The sequence below is a fragment of the Penicillium roqueforti genome, assembly GCF_015533775.1.
Source record: "Penicillium roqueforti strain LCP96 04111 chromosome Unknown scaffold_16, whole genome shotgun sequence".
NCBI classification, from domain to species: Eukaryota; Fungi; Ascomycota; class Eurotiomycetes; order Eurotiales; family Aspergillaceae; genus Penicillium; species Penicillium roqueforti.
The window spans coordinates 138,003-157,565 of NW_024067580.1; the positions used below are offsets into that span (position 1 = coordinate 138,003).

Sequence of the window (19,563 nt, forward strand, 5' to 3'; positions counted from 1 at the left end):
ATTTAGTTGTTTATCATCAACTCAAATTCATTAATAAGTGATGGTATGATACCATATAGAATTTAAAGAAGAATGTTTTATCTTCAATTCGCATAATGCTGTGAGGTAGCCACATGCTTATTCGACGTCCATGAGAACATCACTCATTATGTATAAAATATACGAGAACTTTTTGACGCTCCACTTCCCAGAGTCCTTGAGAAGAGATGCATAATCAAGCAGGATTCGACGCGCAAACTGATACCCACCGTGGAACGGCAGTCCTCGCAAGTAGATAGTAGCCCCGTTGCGAATGAAGTTAACAGCGGGATCATCCGTCGGCGCGAGAGCCTGACTTCCCCTAGGCTCCATGAAACTAGTGAATCCCTCCGTTCCCACTGATCTCCAGTCGACATCATCCATCAACTCCACAGACCCGACACTAGACGGCGAACTAGTAGAGGCCGGAACCATGAACGTATACAGACCGAGCACTAATCCAGCCGAGAAGAGCGAAAACATAGATTGGAAGGTGGGATGGTCAGAAGCTTTGCGGTTTGTCATGACTTTGTAGATTTGTGCAGCGTGCAAACACGCGCGTCTGGCGGCAGGTGTCTGCGACCATTCACGGATATCGTCAAGCGCCTTACGGGCAGGATTTGGGCCTGCACGGCCAGCTGCAAGGTCGAATATTTGGATATCGGCGGTGAGAGTCATGCAAATGTTGTGCCACGTAATGAGAGCGTTAGGATTGAGGCGATCGAGGGTTTCGCTGTAGTTTGTGATGAGCTGGGATTGGAGGGAGGGGAGGCACCTGGCTCGGCCGTCCATGGCGTAGGTGTGACATGGAGCAAAGGGGTAGCTGGCTCTATTGGAGAGGAGGCGGTGGTAGGCTTCTGACTGGCGGAGCTGAACTATTGCTAGTATTGCTTGTATACAGAAGTCATCTGCGGGAGCTTCTAGGGTGGGGATGTTGATGTTTTCGGATGGGGCGAGGATCGTTGATGAGAGAATGCGCTTTCCGCCACGGATTAGGTGTTTCCATTGGATGGAGGAGCTGGCGCTGAAGAGAGCTTCGCTGCAGGGGAGGATGAGTTGGATTGAGTCTGGGACTGTGATTGGACCCGTTGAGAGGAACGAGGAGTACCAAGAGTCTAGGAGCAGTAATCCAATGATTATTCTTGGGAAGACTATTAGTGATGTGCGATATAAGTAGGAATTTTGGCATACCTCTTAGTTGATTCGACCTTGCTCCAGGCTTTCCATCTCATTTCATTATCAGGAACCGTTTCGAACAAAGTCATGTCAAGAATCTGTCCTTCAGTGGCTGAAAACAGACCATGTCTTTGGGCGACCTGCATAATTGTCATTAGAGTCACATCGATAGAGGAAAACAAGAAGGTTCTCTTCCAACTCACAGACATGACATTGATATAAAGAGGTTGACACTGTTCTAGATGTACTTTTTCCTGCAGGATGACAATGATTAGTACCTCGAGTTCAGCAAACTTGGGCTAAGGAATTCATACCCCGGTCAAGCCAGCTAGGTTTAATAAGAGCAAAACTGTCGCAAACAATGTCACGGTGCCAGAAGCGCTCTCAAGTCCCATTGAGCATCGGGCAAATTCAGCTGTTACCTTTTCCAAAGTGCCCTAATGACTGTCAGTAAACTACCTGCATATATGACGCGATTAACAATAGTTGAACCTACTGAGAAATTTCTGGACACAAACGCAGTTGTTCCTTTCGTGCCAAGTAATGTCATGCCAACCAGCGTCATAACATATAGTAGAGATGGTCGCACCTTATTTGCCGAAAAGGTTGGTAGATGGACAAATGGCAAGAGGGGATTAAAGATACGGAAAAATAAATCTAGTGCCATATCCAAAATCTCAGCAGGAGGGAAATCAGAGTAATTCAATGTCGAGACAGGCGTGGCTGGAGGAATATTCCTATCTGGGGGTGACTGCATATGCGCAGAAAGAGTCATCGGTCCAAAAGCCGCATAAAGGCGCCGTCTGCAATTCTCGTCGAATCCATACCGGGATCCTTCAACAGCACTTGCCTCATTGGGAGGGTGTAATGACTGAACGGAGAAAATATTATCAACCGGCGACATGACGATATCCCGCCATAAACTGTTAATAAGACGCCCGGTATTCGGTGGTGCTAGCCAGCACTGCTGAACTCTAGCGAAGCGTTCATTAGGAATGCTATCGCTGCTGTCGACTGAATGTCGATTCTGCTGGCCTGAAGTAAGATTCAAATTGTCACCGATCAGTGGAAAATGGCTATCGCGCATCAGATCTAGCGAGTCAATTGAAGCCGAAGCTGTGCGTGGTTCAAGCCACATTTGTAGCATGTCTTTTGGCCCAGGGTCGAAGGCCGAGCCAGCTCGGTGCGACACATGATCTGCCGATGTGACTGCATTCCATCCAAAGTACTGCTGCTGGTCATCGATCATCATCATATTGAGATCTGGCTCGGTGCGGCCATGGTGGGCTGAAATGTCAGCTAGGTAATCTAGTGATGATGGGAGCCCAGTTGATGCGAGATGCGCATCTCGCGAAGTGGTAGACAGAGGTGGAATCTGTGCTTCTGCGCCGATAAAACCATTTCCTGGTCCCGGGATCAATGATGCATCCGCAATTACTGATGACTGTCGATTTGACGCTTCCGATGGACCGGCTGTCGCATTGGCTTGATTGTGGCCCTTGGCATGTCGGCTCAAGACATCGCTGTATGCTCATTAAATTTAGGTATTTGAACATAGGATTTTGAATATGTTACAATTCACATGTGCCTTCAATGGAATTTACCTTCGAGAGAAACGCTTGTGGCAGACATTGCATTCGTATGGGCGTTCCTTAGTGTCTGTTTTGTATGTTAGATTGCTCTTGCAGGGGTTCGACGTAACTGACGCGACCGCTCATGCCTCTTATAATGTTCGGTTTTTTTGAACACCCGCGAACAGATGGAACATTTTTTCAACACCATCACGGCGCTCTCGAAAAGATGAATGATTACGGTACATGTAACCCTCAAGACTTGCGGAGGGGAAAATATATTAGTCAGCAAGTCCGGGGTTCTAACCTTGGTTGACTCCACTGGGACTATTCCGCATTGGGAAAGTTGATACCTTAGAAAGCAGGCACAAATAATGCGATTTATCTGAAATAAATATATTCTAACATTGCAGGCCTATCTAGTCTCATTTTCAGATTCTGGGATACCTGCATTTGCAACAAAGGAATAGAGATCTTCATCCCCATCCGACGGAAGCTGACCACTGAGCATGAGCATCCAGCCCAACCCAGACTCGAGTTGGAAATCGCGCGTCTCAGGCTGTGTGCTTAAAGACCTTCCATTATTCGGGATTATGGAGTCGGATCCATTAAGTGTTCGTGATCGCTTTCTGGGGGGGTAACTAGCCCCATCGGGTCCACGGTCCGGCTTAGTAGCACGGGTACGAATCTCCCATTTGTGCTGTAGCCTTACCAGAAGGTCTTTAGCACGATTGGCACTTTGCCAGGATAGAGAGAACTCATCAAGGGCCCTGAAGCAGGTACTCAGATGAGCGATGATATTCTCGTTTTCTTCAGTTTGGTACTGGGAAACGGCAGCGAAGAGAAGTAGTAGCACGGCGGAGGATGTAATTGAGACTGCTTTAATGTTTATGCGGCGGAGGGTATATCTGGTCTCGTACAATACAAGGATTTTGGCAATGGAGATGGCGGAATTAATGCACATTTCTCGAGCGTGAGTGAACCCAGGTCCCTTCGGAGGTTGTGGTTGCAGGTAGCCTTTTGACATCCAGGGTCGATGACTGTAGATGAGATTCTGGTAATATTGCATGCTTTGGGGTAAATTAGCTTACGTTGTTTATTAGAACTTTGAATGGTATAATAGAAACTCACTGAAGTAGCAACACATGTGGAAGATAAGGAGAACTGTGATCGTTAAGGTCGATCTGTAAAACTGAAGGCAACTGAGCTTTCCAACTGAGAAGCTTGGCAACATTATTTGCATTGAGCTGTTGAAGCAAGGCTCTTGGAATACCTGACGTTCCATACCTGTTTCGAGACCAAAGTTAGCTAAAGCAACTCACTTGAGCCCAACTATATGATGTCGAGCGACAGCGGCAAACAGGGACGGAAACCTACAGAAAATAGCCGCAGGGTGCCATAAGTTCACATAGGGAGACTTCCTGTTCACTGACAGCCCCCACACAGTCAAATAACCCGGAATCATTGTCAAATGGGATGGGAGATGCGTAGGGCGTCCATTTGCAAGGTTCTCGATAGTCGACGTCATTATTGGGTTTTTTGACTGTAACATCCTCCATGTTGGTGTAGAAAGGTCTACCAAGGTAGAATCCGACCAGGCTGGAATTTCGAAAAGTTAATGATATCCTTAGCGTGTACAAAAACAGAATGGGAACTCACTGGTCTACCATATACGCAGCCCAAAAAACGGTTCGACGCAGCTCGGCGTCTGCAGCGGTAACAGATCCACGAGCAACATAGGAAGAAAGGTCGATATGCAAGGCAAGATCAAAAGCAAGCCGAAGGGCCATTCCTAGAATTGTAAGCTAAGAAAACCAAGAAATTTCGACAGAACTGACCACTGTAGAGCCATCCACGTGTATCTGAGCCTATACCGATTTCATGGCTGCTCAAGATGACTAGTGCTTGGACTGTTGCCACGCATGGAGAGTCTAATTCAATTTCAAGCAGTTCTTTTGCACGGTCCCCGAAGAATTCACCGAGAGACTTTGGGAACGTCACAAAGGATGGATGATAACGGGTCTCAAAAGCAGCGCCGAGAGAACACCTATTTTCTAATGTCATTTCACCTTTCCATTTGGTCGGCAAAAAAATGACTCACATTGCATAGCAGAGTGCCTCGGAATAGAACGGGGTCTCTTCTTTCCCATCCCACGCAGTCTTTCCCTTTTCGAACAATTCTCGGTCGACGACGTGGAACGAAGGATCTTGCCAGGCAAAATAGAGATTAAGAAGATGCTCCTCGAGAGATAATGGGACTTGTCTATCATATTCTGCGTCATCGAAATGATCGACGATACGATGTGTCTGAGTGTTGATAGATACTGGAGCATCGGCAAGGTTGAAAGTCGATGTCGGGCCATAGAAGCGAGCTCTTCCTCCAGGACCAAAGCGCAATGTGCCCATCCGATCAGAAATCTCGTCGATAAGATCTTCAATTTCTTCCGTGCTCCTGGAATCATTGTCGAGGCTGGGTGGGCTTTGAATGACGGCGGACTCAAAGGGCTCAGGTACCCTATCCAATGGTTTCCCTGGCGGCTGTAGTGGTTCTACGCCAATGTCTCCGATGTCTGGAGATGGGGGCGTAATGCATGTCTCAAAGTCCAAGGTCCAGTCCCAATTGGCCAATAAATTATCAGAGTGATCATCAGTTGGTGGATACTGTTCTGCAATGGAGATCCCAGTGTCAAGGACCATGGGCAGTGTCGAAATGGCGTGAGGGTCCGAAAGCATTGTAAAACTCGACCGAGAATTTTGCGATGCGTTGTCCGGTGATCTCGAGGTCTGAGCCCAAGTATTTAGATCATTTTCTACACCAGGAGCTGAGAACGGCATAGAATTCGGTGCCTCAGAAGGCAGATCATCGCTTGCAGATGGGGAGTTTGGATTGGGGGATTTGCTGTTAGTTCGATTGTATCTTGCGGCTGAATGAACTTCAGTTAAGCCAAGAACATCAAGGACTTTAGCCAAAGCAGTGTCCTTTTCTTGTGGCATGGGCGGGGCCTCCAATCCACTTTCGTGGATGAAGAGACAGAGCTGTTCAACTCTGCTTGATAGAAGCTCTATGGCAACGCGGAGTGGGAGTCTTCACATCCATAATCAGCACTATTACCTAGCCAGCAGCCTTCTTTTAATGAAATGACTTTTGATGCGTCACTTACTTTCTCTTGTCTACGGCCTGGTATCGACATTCGCGGTGCTTGTTCATGCAGCTGGAGCATTGGGGCTTACCGCCGTCACACTTTGCTGACATTAGCTTCATTTTGTTTCCCACCGAGGTAATTGATAGTCACCTTGACCTTACTTTCCCGACATGACACGCATGCCATGGAGGCATGGTGCCTCCTCTTTGGGGGGACACTGGGCTTTGGCATGTTTTTTTCTGGATGCCATGAGACTATGCGCTTGCAATATCCTCGTCCCTTAGCAAATAGAGGGCGGCTTAACCTCGGGAGGGATAGTGCGGGGTAATACTAAAGGGGAAATGTTTGATCCGAACTATACGTCGTAGCTTCTCGCTGCTATTTCATTGGCTCTACCAAAAGGGGGACCACTATCGACCCGTGTATTTGTATTTCTGGGGCCTCAAGTGGGGGATACTCGTATAAGTAAAGGATGAATGACATCATGCATGATCGACAGCCTCGTTGGCGAACGAGATGTCGTGCAAATGTCGTTTCTTTTTCCGGGGACCAATCGCTGGTAAAACCGGGGCTGGCTCTAACCTAATCCGGAATAGACCGCCTCTACGGGAATCATAACCCGGTGTGGGGGACCCCACGTTTTCTGTAACACCCCAGGTTTTCAGATGATTAGTAGGATTACCGTGTAGTCCTATCACATAATTTAGATTTCATTGAATATAAATACAGATATGAACCGCACACGAGTGGTCCATGCTAAGATCGTATACTGGCGATATTGCAACCCTGCTCATCATGTTTTTCCAGAATGCACAAGGGAAATGGCTTCAATACAGAATCACTGCAGCCTGCGGTGCCGGTTTCCTCCTCTTTGGCTATGACCAGGGAGTCTTCGGCGGGCTTCTGGACAATGAGCCGTTCCTCGAGACCTTTGGAAATCCGGGCGTGACCATCCAAGGTCAAATTGTTGCGACTTATGACATTGGCTGCATAATAGGCACTCTGGTGACGATGTTCGCTGGAGACAAACTCGGACGAAGACGGACAATTCTGATCGGGTGCTGCATCCTGATCGTCGGCGCTATTCTCCAAACTGCATCCTATTCCCTTGCGCAGATGATTGTCGGTCGTGTCGTTGCGGGAGTTGGAAATGGAATGAACACAATTGCTATTCCTATTTGGCAATCAGAAACTGCACGGGCAGAGCACCGTGGAAAACTCATCGTTGCACAGTTGGTAACGAATATTTTCGGCATCGTCATCACAAATGTAAGCTACTTCGTTCACAGTACAAGACCTTGGAGCAATGCTGATTTTTTTCCCTATCGCAGTGGATGAACTACGGATTCACTTTCATTCCTCACTCTGCCGTGAGCTGGCGATTCCCTCTGGGCTTCCAATGTTTCTTCGCGCTTGTCACTCTCGCTTTTGTTATTGTCGCCCCGGAGTCACCGCGTTGGCTGGTCATGAAACACCGTGGCAGCGAAGCCCGTGAAATCCTAGCACGGCTCCTTGCAAAGCCAATTGACGACCAGGAAGTGGTGGATGAGATACAAAATTTGGAAATAGCCGTGAACCATGAAACCGAAGTCCAACAATCGAAGCCTTTGCAGGCAATCTTCAAGCGCAATAACAAGCAACAGACATTGCGCAGGATTCTTCTTGGAGCTGGTACTGCCTTTTTTCAACAAGTTGGTGGAACGAACGTCATTGCATACTATCTACCAGTGGTTCTGACCCGATCAGTTGGGTTGGACAACAGAATGGCCCTGATCTTGTCGGCCGTTGACTCTATGTCGCTAATGTTTTGGGGATGTATTGCAGCCCTGCTCATTGACCGCATTGGCCGAAAGAGATTGATGCTCTTCGGTGCCGCTGGTAGCAGCGTCTGCTTTGCGCTTGTTGCCGTTGGACTGCGGTATGGTGGACCCGACAACAAGGGTATGTCTGTTCTAGCCGTGGTGTTCATCTTCGTCTACTACGTCTTCTACGGCATGTCGCTCTTATCGATCCCGTATATCTATCCGGCAGAGATCAACTCCCAGCAAATGCGCAATATTGGCACTTCATTTGCGACCACTACCAACTGGTTATTCGTTTATGTTATCGTTGTTGCCACCCCAACAGCCATCGCAAACATCCAGTGGAAGTATTATATGCTTTTTGCCATATTCAACTTCTGTTTCCTGCCAATCATCTGGCACTTCTATGTTGAGACCGCCAACCTGTCTCTTGAGCAGATTGACAGACTCTTTGAGATTAAACATGAGGCTGGGAAAGCAATTAGCTGGTCGGAGGCAACCATGATAGCCCGTACAGAGGTCATTTCCGATTTGGCACACACCGAAAAGGAAAATCTTGATGCTGAGCACTATGAGATTGCGGCTTGATCTTGGAATAGGTTTCTTTAGATGTTGTACATGTGTATAAATGATGAACAGCTGTCGGGTATCTCGAATATAATTATTTATAAGCTTTGCGGGGTAACGGCTAATCCATAACTCATTCCCGAGGGCTTTTCTCTGTGAAGCCGCTTGAAAAGTCTACGTAGCAAATTCATCTTCAAAGCAGTTTGCTAATTTGAGCTACTTCTCAATGAGATTCTTTTCTTGCGACCAGGGGGCGTCTTCGTAGAAAGAATTCCACTAGACCAAAAAACCATGATCTCTATTTATGGCCTAAAGGAGGGCTATAATTGTTCTGTTTCTTGTCAATATGCCTATCTTGACATTGGCGTTTCTGAGGTAACCAAAAAAGTTTAGTGACACGATAATGCAATTGCAGTAATAGTCTCGGTTATAGCAAGTCCCAGTTCAACTCGGATTCCCTTTCCCGGCCAAGCCTTGTATCCACTCCAAACTACGATTGTGTATATAACCCCGACTAAGCTGTTGTCGAAGCGACTACTGGAAAGCATTTCTCAGATTCTTCAACTCTTACTACTCCTTCAAATATCCCCTCGTCTCAAGATGTCAGCCCCGAAGTTGCGCGTCGGTATCGCCGGCCTCGGCCGAATGGGTAAGCATTGTTCCCCAATCGGATTTCGAAAACCTCCAATTGACACATAACAGGCCAACGACATGCATTGAACTACCACGTTTTTACTCCTCGTGCCGAGGTGGTAGCAGCCAGCTCTCCTGATCTCAATGAGCACGTATGGGCAAAAGAAAACCTCACAGGAGCAAAAATCTATACAGACTACTATGAAATGCTCGAGAAAGAGAATTTGGATGCTGTAGTGGTTGCTGGAATTACTGCCGTCCACGCAGATCACGCCATTGCCGCTATCAAGAAGGGATTGCATGTCATGTGCGAGAAGCCTTTGTCTCTTGACGTCAAGATTGTAGGTCGTTCTATATAAGCTCCCTATATGAAGACATATGCTAACCGCAACAGGCTCAATCCGTTCTCGATGCCTACAACACATCGCTCAAGACACACCCCAACCAGAAAGTCATGTGCGGTTTCTCGCGCCGCTTTGATGCTTCCTACCGTGAAGCCTATGAGAGAATGACCTCAGGCCAATACGGCCGACCAGTGATCTTCAGATCCCAGACTGCAGATATGCTCGACACAACCGGGATGTTCGTGCAGTACGCCAAGACCAGCGGTGGAATCTTCCTCGACTGCTCCATCCACGATATTGACCTGATGTTGTGGTTCCTTGGTGAGACCACCCATCTCAAAAGTCTGCAAGCGGTTGGAGTCATTGCCGTCCACACTGCATTGGATGCGAGCAAGGACCGTGACAATGCGGTAGCTACGGTCGAGTTTGACGGTGGCAAAATTGCCACCCTTTTCTGTTCGCGTATGATGGCTGCTGGACAGGAAGATACCACCGAGGTCATTTGTGAGAAGGGCTCATTGAGAGTGAACATGCAAGGCCGGAAGAACCACCTTGAGATCCACGATGGTCAGGGAGCTAGACGTGATCTTCCCAAGCATTACTATGAGCGTTTCAGAGAGGCCTTCCTCACGGAAGCTAATGAGTTCACTGCTAGCTGCTTGGATAACACGCCTCCTCCAGTGTCCCTCTCAAGCTCGGTGAAGGCAGTTGTTATTGGCGCGGCTTTGCAGAAGAGCTTGGTTACCGGTGAAAAGATTTTTTTTGAATCTGGGAAAGAGGCTAGACTTTAGTGTAGGAAGAAGCTGTCCAAAATTCAAATAGGTATTCATTCAATAGACAAGTGCTTTTCCGATTCTGTACATTCTGGACTTGTTTGTTTGTATATGTCTCACTTCGCGTCACACATGCCACCACTACATTATCTACACACGTACATACTGATGCCAGCTCTGTTCTTTGTGTGATATTTGCTCGTCTATATACCATGTGCCAAACTTGCTTGATATCAGTCAATTTATGGAGCTCCATATTCTGATTCTTAAGCGGAGATTTGTGTACAATAAGATACAAACAAGACAGTCACCGTACAGATCTCATGAACTTATAGACCATTAATTCACTTAGAAGTGCCAAAGTATTAATCAAGTCTAGAGATACTATAAGATCAAAGGGTAGATATAGTCATGGCTAATAAATAATCCTATATGTTGAACGATAACATCAAAATAATACCCCCCCAGGTGGCTGTGGCCCTGTGGCGTGCACGGGGCACCGTTATCTGGGGGGGAAAGGATGCAGCGTCAAGCTGCCCCAACGTCTGAGCCATAAAATGCTCGTCGGTCGACCCTCCCTCTCATCAAATTGGAGGTTGACTTTCTTTTCCATCTAAGACCCTCCCGACAAGAGGGCAATGAATCTTTCTTTCTTCTTCCACCCATGGAATTCTACTTCTTTTTTTTTCAAATTTCAAACCCATGGAAGCTTTGATGGCAGACTAATCTGCCAGCGTGATTGCAATGATATCTCTCTTCAACACTTATTCTTCTTCTGCCTTCTTCTATAGTGTGCTCGCTGCCTCACGGGGATTTTTCTTTGCATCTTTCCACCGTCCACCTGTGCCGTGAGCAGACAATCTCCAGTATATCAGATTCAGACAAAGGTACGGACCCTAAGCCTAATATGTCATCTTATTAGTTGACTACAGCCTACGATTGAATTAAGATTAATTTACTTCGACGAAACGAGCTTCTATACTCCGGAACAACGGGAAATCAATGTTCAAGTGGTAAATGAGACCAATGAAGTGATCTCGACATTGATTCAGTCTGAATTCGACCAACTGATTGATGAAATCGAGGTTGCTGAAGAAGTCGACATACTTGATGGAACGCATGACGACCAAATGGAAGACCAATTGATGCCCGAGGCAGAAGCAACAGAAACAGACGAAATCCTTGGCGATCAGCCAGCAACACCAGACGAAAGCGAACCAGACGAAATCCTCGGAGACCAGCCCATTACGCCGTCAGAAACCATTGACGATCAACCACGTGACGACGGTCTCATGGTATTCATTGACAATTTCAACGTCAATGGAGATGATTACATCTCTCTCTAAAACGACCATTCTCACCCAATGATGACGACGAAGAATCACCTGACAAGAAACATCGGACGAACCTTATTCTCACCTATTTACGCGCCTTTTCAACGGCATGACTCTCTCAACCAAAGAAGACACCGGTTGATAGTTTGCCAAAAGAACCAGACAACTGGTCAGAAGCGCAATTCCATGCCCATAAAGCTGAATGGCACCATGCAATGCAGGTTGAATATGACAAGCTGAATGAGATGAATGCTTGGATGTCTGAGAAACTGATCAAATGAGATTGGCATTTAGACCAATGTTGGACCAATGTGGAAAAATACCCCAGAATGCCTGCCCTAGGCATCAAATTCTTCCAATCCGATGGGTATTCAAATACAAATCAGACGAAAACGGCTTTTTGACAAGTTTCGAAGCACGCATTTGCGTTCGTGGCAACCTTCAGATCATTGAAGACAAAGAAGAGGTTAGGGCTGTTGGAGTGTGGCAGAACTAGGCACGATGCTTCGTAATGCACTCTCGATGGGTCAAATGCGTAGTGTTTAAACAGATAAACAGCTAGGCGGTCTAGTGTCAGGTCAAAGATGAGATCAAAGTGTATGTTCTGGGATGAAATAGTCAATTTGTCTAACTAATATTCAATACAATTTGGGCTTTCTTATAGGAGTCAAACATTCCAGATAGCTCAGCAATTTAAAGATCAGATAATTCATGACTCTCTTCAGATGTAACAAAGCAAGACGGGATGGAACAAAGGAAGCAATCAATGGCATCATTAAAACAAGGAACACATATATTCTGACACACCCCTTCAGATTTTGACCTTAGTCAAAAGCTGTACACATGGGATAAAATAAGAAAGGAGAGAGAAGGGATCAAACATTGTCGAATTCGGTTACCCGATTAGGCAATTGTCTCAAATTCAGTTGGTTCAAGAATTCAAGGTATTTTTGAGACGAAAGGTGTTTTGTCAATCCGTCGGCGATCATATTGTTTATGGCAATCCATTGGAGATATATATCTCCATTTCTTACCTTTTCACGCAGCCAGTGCTTAGTTATTGATGTGCACGTGATGTAATTTCGTCTGATATGACGAATTTGACTTCGTTATCAGATCAATGGTCTGTTTATTATCATATGATAAGATCAGATCGTGTTCAGTGTCAAACTCAATGGAATGGAGCAATCGTTTCATCCAAAGTAGGTATTTTGCTGCTTCAGAGAGTGCAACTAATTCTGCTTCGGTTGTCGATGTGGTAACAATCCGTTGTTTTCTCGCTGACCAATCAATTGGACCACTAAAAAGGGTGAAAATGAAGCCTTGAGAGCTTTTTCGTCCGATGTTATCAGCAAAGCTTGCATCTGAAGCTGCTCGGAACACATTGAGGATCACATGATCCGTCGAATTCAATTGAATGGTATCTGGTCCCATACAGGTATGAGATTGTTTGCTCTGCAGCGATCACGTGGGCCCTTCTTTCTGGCTTAGTCAACCATTGAGAAAGCATTGATGTGCAAAGGCAATGTCGGGACGTGGGTTGATCTCGCGGGCTATAGGTTGATTTAGGGTATTTCAAGCGATAAGGAATAGCTTGAAGCAAGAAGCCTGCTTCTGTTTTCTGTTTCCTCACCACAGAAAATGGCGCTGAAACTCAAATGAAGGGGCTTCCTGCCAAGAGCTCAGTCTCTCCACTGGAGCACTCTCTTTATGTGACGACCCAGGGACCGGATGGTTCGGTGTCTCACTGGAAGTCCCATCGACCTTTCGAGTTGTAGGAGATATTGGAACCGAACCATGGAGCCTGTCATTCTGTGAACGCTTTTTCTTCTCCGAACCCACCATTTCAGGCTCAGTGCAAGCTTTCTGCCACCTCCGGATACCGTGAGAAGTATCAAGAGGGAATTGCGACCAAGTATCAATCCCCCCCTTCTCAAGTCTGGGAAATGGCACATACGTGCCAGCAGCGTGGCCTCGGCTGCTCTCTCGGGGAGGAATCGCAGCCGATAGCTGCTCATCAGAGACATGCGGAAGCAAATTCAAAAGAATGCTCTCAGTGAGCTGGAGTCGATTCTCCAGTGCTTCGGTATACCCTTTCTCTGGTCCTCTTCGAAGCTGTTCGGGCCAGTTGCACGGTCGGTTGTTCTCAAGACATTGTTCGCAAACGGGTTTGAGGCCGCTGCACTTTTGCTTTCTCGAGCGACACGAGTTGCAAGCAGTTGTGATACGTGCTGGTCTTTTCTCTTTTGATTTTGATGCCATCTTATTTTCTTCTTGTGGCAGGTCAAGAGGTATGAGGGGAGTGGGGTACACGCAGCGGTAAACGGCAGACCCCATCGCCTGAAAGTTCTACCGAACGTCCCGGTTTGTCGCTACAGCGGCCATCCGGCGAAAAGGCAGGATGAACTATCAGCCACCTTTAATCGCCGTGTTTTATATATAGTCTGGACATCCATCTGCATTCAATTTACTCATTACATCTTCCCCAGTTCCATGCATATTTCCTCTTTCAATATGGCACCAAAGAATTCATACCGCATTGCCTCTATCCCAGGCGATGGCATTGGTCTCGAGGTAGTCAGTGCTACAATCCAGGTCGTCGAGAAACTCGCAAAGATCCTTGGCACATTCAAGATCGACTTTGAGCATATCCCGTGGGGAACCGAGTACTACAAGCAAACCGGACGATATGTGTCTGAAGATTACCTTGACACCATACGCCAGTACGATGCGGTATTATTCGGTGCCGTTGGATCACCCGGTATGTTTTCTATATTGCATAGCATCATGCCGACTACCAAGCAAAAATATTAACACAAACAGACGTGCCCGATCACATCTCGCTCTGGGGCCTACTCCTGGCCCTCCGCGGCCCACTCCAGCTATACGCCAACGTACGACCAGTTCGAACTTTCCCTGGAACCAAATGCCCTCTCAACACCGCAACCGAAGGCATCGACTGGATGCTCGTACGGGAAAACTCCGAAGGCGAGTATGCCGGGCAAGGCGGACGGTCTCACGTTGGACAGCAATGGGAAGTCGCGACGGAAGTGGCAATATTCACGCGCGTGGGAATCGAGCGAATTATGCGATTCGCATTTGAGACAGCGCAGTCGCGGCCGCGTAAGCTTCTGACCGTTGTCACAAAAAGCAACTCGATGCGCAACGGGATGGTTCTGTGGGATGAAATTGCGGAATTGGTTGCGAAGGACTTCCCCGATGTGACCTGGGATAAGATGCTTGTTGATGCGATGACTGTTCGTATGGTGGCGAAGCCGCAGTCAATCGATACGATTGTCGGGACGAACTTGCATATGGATATTTTGTCTGATCTTGCTGCTGCATTGGCGGGATCTATCGGTGTTGCGCCTTCCAGTAACTTGGATCCTACACGCAAGAATCCGTCGATTTTTGAGCCTGTCCATGGTAGTGCTTTTGATATTACTGGGAAAGGGGTTGCGAATCCCGTTGCTACCTTTTGGTCGGCGGCGGAGATGCTTGTCTGGATTGGTGAGAAGGATGCTGCTGCCCAGCTGATGGGTTGTGTGGAGCGTGTCTGTGCTGCAGGGATTCTGACTCCTGATCTGGGGGGAACATCTAACACTCAAGGGATTGTGGATGCTGTTTGCCTGGAGATTGAGAAGTTGTGAAAGAAGATCTGAGACAATTCATTGTCTTTCCTTCGTTCTTTTCTTCTTATCTTTGTTTCTCAATGTCTTCGTCTCAGGTCATCTGAAATATGACTTTGGATGAACTAATCAGTCGGCCCTGCATTGAATATCGATAGACACAAAATACCAAATGATGAATACAGAAACTGATTTATAGGACACCTTAAGTAGTGAGCAACGCGTCTTCCAGAATTGTCCAGAAATATCAGTTATCTGTCAAATATGTATGAATATCATAAAGAAAATGTCAAAGGCATCTCACACAAGACGGAACAGATCAGCAGGCGATGAACTAAGAAATCCGGAAATGTCATTATAGCAATATGACACTGTTTTCCTCATATAAAAGGAATGGTAACAATATCAGTATGCTGTTGTCTTAAGAGTCCAACATTTAAACGGGCTTCAGCACCCTTCATAGTCCTTCAGAAAGCACTCAGACGGGCCTTCAAACAAGCCAAAGCCCCCCGAATCCATCTATCTCATTGATCATCAAAAGCAAGATTTGTCCCCTCCAACTACAAACCTACCAACCAACTAATAATATCCAAGGGATGTTCTACCAAAACGGAAGATTAATCCAAGAGCTCGAATACAATCCCCGAGGAACGAACTGGGTGAACATATTCTTCAATGCCCGCGACTACAGATGCGATGACCTTGCCATAATGCGCACAGTCGTCACTTGCATCCGCACAAGAGTCGTCAGCATCACTGGCCATGCTATGCACCACGATATCCCACTCTGCATCTCGATCCAAGTTCCCGGGGAACATGGTGACAAGGAGTCGATTCTTGCTACTGCAGAGCTATTGGCGGAATATCTTCGGGGACAGGTTGCTAGGGGCTCTGTTAATATTAATCGGTCTTTGCTCTTTCGGAGGAGGTAGTGTTTGGTCTTTGGGAAAAGGGAATTTTGATGCTTGAAGTGGTTAGAGCTTGTTTGGACCGGCTATTTGATAGAATGGGAAGTTGGATCATCCTGAATTGTCCACTATGTTGTCAAGTATCTATACTGTAGTAATTCAGCTGGTAACTTGTATAGGTAGTCCCGGGGTCATGCATGCACACGAGCCTTGATATCTATATCTATAGTCAGGTTAAAGCACTAAACGGTTTGGGATTCAGAGACATTATGCATGATGTTAAGTGGCATACCAAAGACATAAAAATACAGACGCACAAAGATATCGGGGAATAGATGAAAGGCTTGAAAATGACATTGTATCATGACTCCTTTGTTCTTGCCTAGATAGACTCCTGACTATAAACAATAAAGAAAAGAGCTACTAGGCAGAGAAAGTATTTAAACACAACAGGAAGGGACTCGAAACCTCCTTCTTATCTTTCCTCCCTTCCCTCTTACCACTTCACAGCAAATAACCACAAGGTAAGCACCCCCCAAATCCAAAACATGGCCATCCTCAATTCTAACCTCACAAAGATGCAGAGCATGTTCTACTTCGACGGGGAGCTAATCCCAGAGCCCGAGTACGATCCACGCCAGGTCAGCAACTGGGTGAACGTCTTCATCAAGGCGCGGGATTCCAACTCCGACGACGAGACTCTAATGCGCACCGTCGTCGCCTATATCCGAACAAGCACCGCTTCGATTTCCGTCCATGCCAAGCATCATGACTACCCACTGTGCGTCTCTATCAAGGTGCCCGGAGACTACCATTCCAACAAGGCGTCTATTCTCGCCGCGGCGGAGCTGCAGGCTGACTACTATTGCCAGGAGATTCGGAATGGGAGAGTGCGCATCAACCGGGCTTTGCTTTTCCGGCGTGGGGTACAAGACCGGCGCCGGGGTTGATGGTGCAGATGGCTGGTTTATGGCCCGAATGAGAGGCTATCAATACATGAGCGTTTGAGAGAAATACCCACAGCGTAAACAATATGCATTATTTTGGTTGGTCTTCTTTGATATCATTGTAGATTATTTTCTGTTTTTTCTGAGTTGTGGGTGATAGCATGGTCTTAGAAGCTTGGGAATTGCTGTCCGATCATATCGAACAGAGTGTCAAAGTTAGCGCCCTCGATTAAATCCACCATGTTCAAGTCGAAATTAGATGACCCCTTGAGCTGTGCCGGATCTGTGTCCTGTAAATCCATTTGCGTTGAAGAGGATGTATCGGTGAGGATGCCCTGCTCGTTCATTTGTGACGGGTACATTGACGTCGAAGGAACTACTGTAGGATCATGTCCTCTGTGCATGGATTCCACCCATGTGTTATTCCGTGACTCAAGCTCGGACGCCCCTGCGAATAAGCCAGGCTCTTCATGCAAGTGCGACAGACGACCAAGTCTCTGTCTGTTCTCCTCCCGTGCGGTTGAATATTCCACATGTGTGGGACTTCCCTCGGAGCCTCTCATCACATATGCTTGTGATTTTGCTGTTTTATCGGATCCGCTTTCTGACTGTTGGATTTTTGCAGCCAGCACTGAAAGCGACATGTGGCAGTGTTTGGCTGTCTCCCATTGAGTAGACATCAAACGCAAGAATCCCGAAAATTCATCAATTTCCCTATCAAGCAGTTAGTACACACACGTAGTGATCAGTTCGAAACCTAGCAGAGGAAAAAGAAACACCCCACGTACTGAAGACCCTTTGTCAACACATATTGGTTCAGTTGGCAAGCTAAAGCCAACACTAACCCAGACATCCACGCAGCCGACAAAAAACCAGGCCAGAATAAAGCCTGGTGGCTATCAACTTGCAACCTCAGCCCCGAAAGGATAGCCCGGGCAGCCCCGATGCAGGTTTGCAATCCAGAACAGAATTCGGCAGTTGACGGATCTAGGGACAGCGAAGGTCGATGGATAATCAGAATGAGATGCTGATACAGCACAGTGAAAAAAGGAGCAAAATCAAACGCACTGTCTGGCAATACAGACCTCACCACTTGTTCAGATACCACTGGCTTGATTTGGAGATTGGTGGGAAGGCAATTCCACCACTTATGCACGTCTGTCACGAGGAACAACACCGAGCTGCGACGAACAGATCGAACCAATATTGATTTGTGGAAGAGCTCCAATGCCCGACCCGTCAGGGTCCCCGAGTCAACGTAGCTAGCAAGAACACTTTCCTTGCTGTAGTCTTCTTTATTGCCGTGCTGCGGCGCAGAGCTACCATTCGCAGAGTGGCCCCGGGGGGAATGCAATTCTCGGGCGGCAGGCAGACATACATCGATATCGGAATCTTGTATACCAAGCGGCAAGCCCAAAGCCTGGCTCAGGTATCTATCTATCGCATAAGCACACCAAAAGACCCGCTTCCGCAATTGTCGGTCGTGGGTGGAGAGTTGCTTGTATCGAAATGGACACCGGTGGAGACCCGCATGAAGCATCGAGCGTAGGATACAGCCTCCGACAGTCGATGCTGGTCGAAGTGACATGGTCGCAACGAGATATACTTGGATAGCTAGAAGCGCTTGCAGGGATACGATATCATGTCGAGATGAGAGAGTCCCAAGCAAAGAGTTGAAACTGGCCGGTGATTGGATCTTCGATTCTGACTGTAGATCTAAGTCGGGCGCTAGAAAAATGCCTAGATTGAAGACACATTGGAAAATGATTGTCCAGCACGTACTCCGATGGTCTGCACAGGGTTCCTGCGTGTGCTGAGCTTGATTCCCATTGGAGTAAACGTTCTCCATTGCCTGCAGGAAGGTAGGACCATGCAGAAACGGGAACAGTGGGTGCCAGACTTTGAAATACATCATCATCAGGCCCCTAGCCACATCTGGGGGTGGTAGATTCCCCAGAGATGCCGTCAATGATCGGTCGTAGGTCCATTTTGGGGAAGATTCGATCACCCGCAAGGACGAAGCAGTGTCTCTGACATATGAAGTGCGCTGGCGCTTGTCACGAGGTGAGCCTTCGGCGCCTACGAGCGTTTCCTCTGCTGTGGGGAGATTGGATTCAGGTGACCCCGGGCCATCTAAGCCGTTGAATGCACGTTTTACTGTCTTGATGAAATAGACGCCGCTTGAGCTACCGACGAACTGGCTATCCTCATTCGAGTGTGCCGTCAAAGAACCAATTTCAGATGTCTCGGGTACAAATTCCGATGCCATTGTGCATATACCATCTCGTGAGTATGAGATGTTCTCTTTAAAGCTCGATGTGTTTCGACAGAATCATCACGGTCCCGGAGTGATGGAGACATGCTGAGTCATCGTACGAGACGGACAATAACTAGCGGTCTCGGGAAATAAAGAAAACATCCGTCTACGGTCGAAAGGAACTTGGTGAAGCAAAATAAGTCACTGCCATCCCATTGATTGTCTGGCGCTGCTCTCCGGAATCCGATAACAAGGGAGACCAGGCTTTTCCGTGAGGAATTTAAATCTATCTGACAGAACACAGGCGGTAGGGAGAAGTGCGGAAAGATGATAACCTCACAAATCCTCCGGAAAAAGGGAAAAAGAAAAAAAAAAAAAAAAAAAAAAAAAAAACCCCCGGAAAATCTTTTAACATTCAATGAACACCACCACACGTCATAAGAAAAAAAAAATTAGCAAAA

At 47.1% G+C, this 19,563-nt stretch overlaps 7 protein-coding genes across 7 annotated transcripts; 4 read left to right on the plus strand and 3 right to left on the minus strand.

Annotated features, from left to right (window-relative positions):
* Positions 1 to 117: 117 nt before the first annotated feature.
* On the minus strand, positions 118 to 2,976 carry LCP9604111_6172 (transcriptional regulator family: C2H2 zinc finger and Fungal Specific TF; the record flags this gene model as incomplete). The annotated part of the gene is made up of 7 exons (XM_039074064.1): positions 118 to 1,159; positions 1,210 to 1,334; positions 1,398 to 1,448; positions 1,509 to 1,631; positions 1,691 to 2,717; positions 2,799 to 2,853; positions 2,901 to 2,976. 7 exons carry the CDS (start codon positions 2,974 to 2,976, stop codon positions 118 to 120), a joined length of 2,499 nt encoding a protein of 832 aa, XP_038927698.1.
* Positions 2,977 to 3,180: 204 nt separating this feature from the next.
* Positions 3,181 to 6,139, minus strand: LCP9604111_6173 (transcriptional regulator family TF; the record flags this gene model as incomplete). Its single annotated transcript, XM_039074065.1, has 8 exons — positions 3,181 to 3,835; positions 3,897 to 4,052; positions 4,143 to 4,364; positions 4,425 to 4,557; positions 4,604 to 4,812; positions 4,867 to 5,850; positions 5,927 to 6,006; positions 6,059 to 6,139. 8 exons carry the CDS (start codon positions 6,137 to 6,139, stop codon positions 3,181 to 3,183), a joined length of 2,520 nt encoding a protein of 839 aa, XP_038927699.1.
* A 564-nt stretch (positions 6,140 to 6,703) lies between these two features.
* On the plus strand, positions 6,704 to 8,298 carry LCP9604111_6174 (sugar porter family MFS transporter; the record flags this gene model as incomplete). Its single annotated transcript, XM_039074066.1, has 2 exons — positions 6,704 to 7,177; positions 7,240 to 8,298. The coding sequence occupies 2 exons, from the start codon at positions 6,704 to 6,706 to the stop codon at positions 8,296 to 8,298; spliced, it is 1,533 nt and encodes a 510-aa protein (XP_038927700.1).
* A 579-nt stretch (positions 8,299 to 8,877) lies between these two features.
* On the plus strand, positions 8,878 to 11,373 carry LCP9604111_6175 (uncharacterized protein; the record flags this gene model as incomplete). Its single annotated transcript, XM_039074067.1, has 4 exons — positions 8,878 to 8,926; positions 8,980 to 9,251; positions 9,305 to 9,994; positions 10,960 to 11,373. 4 exons carry the CDS (start codon positions 8,878 to 8,880, stop codon positions 11,371 to 11,373), a joined length of 1,425 nt encoding a protein of 474 aa, XP_038927701.1.
* A 2,502-nt stretch (positions 11,374 to 13,875) lies between these two features.
* On the plus strand, positions 13,876 to 15,011 carry LCP9604111_6176 (uncharacterized protein; the record flags this gene model as incomplete). The annotated part of the gene is made up of 2 exons (XM_039074068.1): positions 13,876 to 14,122; positions 14,185 to 15,011. The coding sequence occupies 2 exons, from the start codon at positions 13,876 to 13,878 to the stop codon at positions 15,009 to 15,011; spliced, it is 1,074 nt and encodes a 357-aa protein (XP_038927702.1).
* A 1,435-nt stretch (positions 15,012 to 16,446) lies between these two features.
* Positions 16,447 to 16,848, plus strand: LCP9604111_6177 (uncharacterized protein; the record flags this gene model as incomplete). Its single annotated transcript, XM_039074069.1, has 1 exon — positions 16,447 to 16,848. One exon carries the CDS (start codon positions 16,447 to 16,449, stop codon positions 16,846 to 16,848), a length of 402 nt encoding a protein of 133 aa, XP_038927703.1.
* A 164-nt stretch (positions 16,849 to 17,012) lies between these two features.
* LCP9604111_6178 (transcription factor domain-containing protein) lies at positions 17,013 to 19,114 on the minus strand (the record flags this gene model as incomplete). Its single annotated transcript, XM_039074070.1, has 3 exons — positions 17,013 to 17,559; positions 17,634 to 18,573; positions 18,628 to 19,114. The coding sequence occupies 3 exons, from the start codon at positions 19,112 to 19,114 to the stop codon at positions 17,013 to 17,015; spliced, it is 1,974 nt and encodes a 657-aa protein (XP_038927704.1).
* Between the last annotated feature and the right edge of the window lie 449 nt (positions 19,115 to 19,563).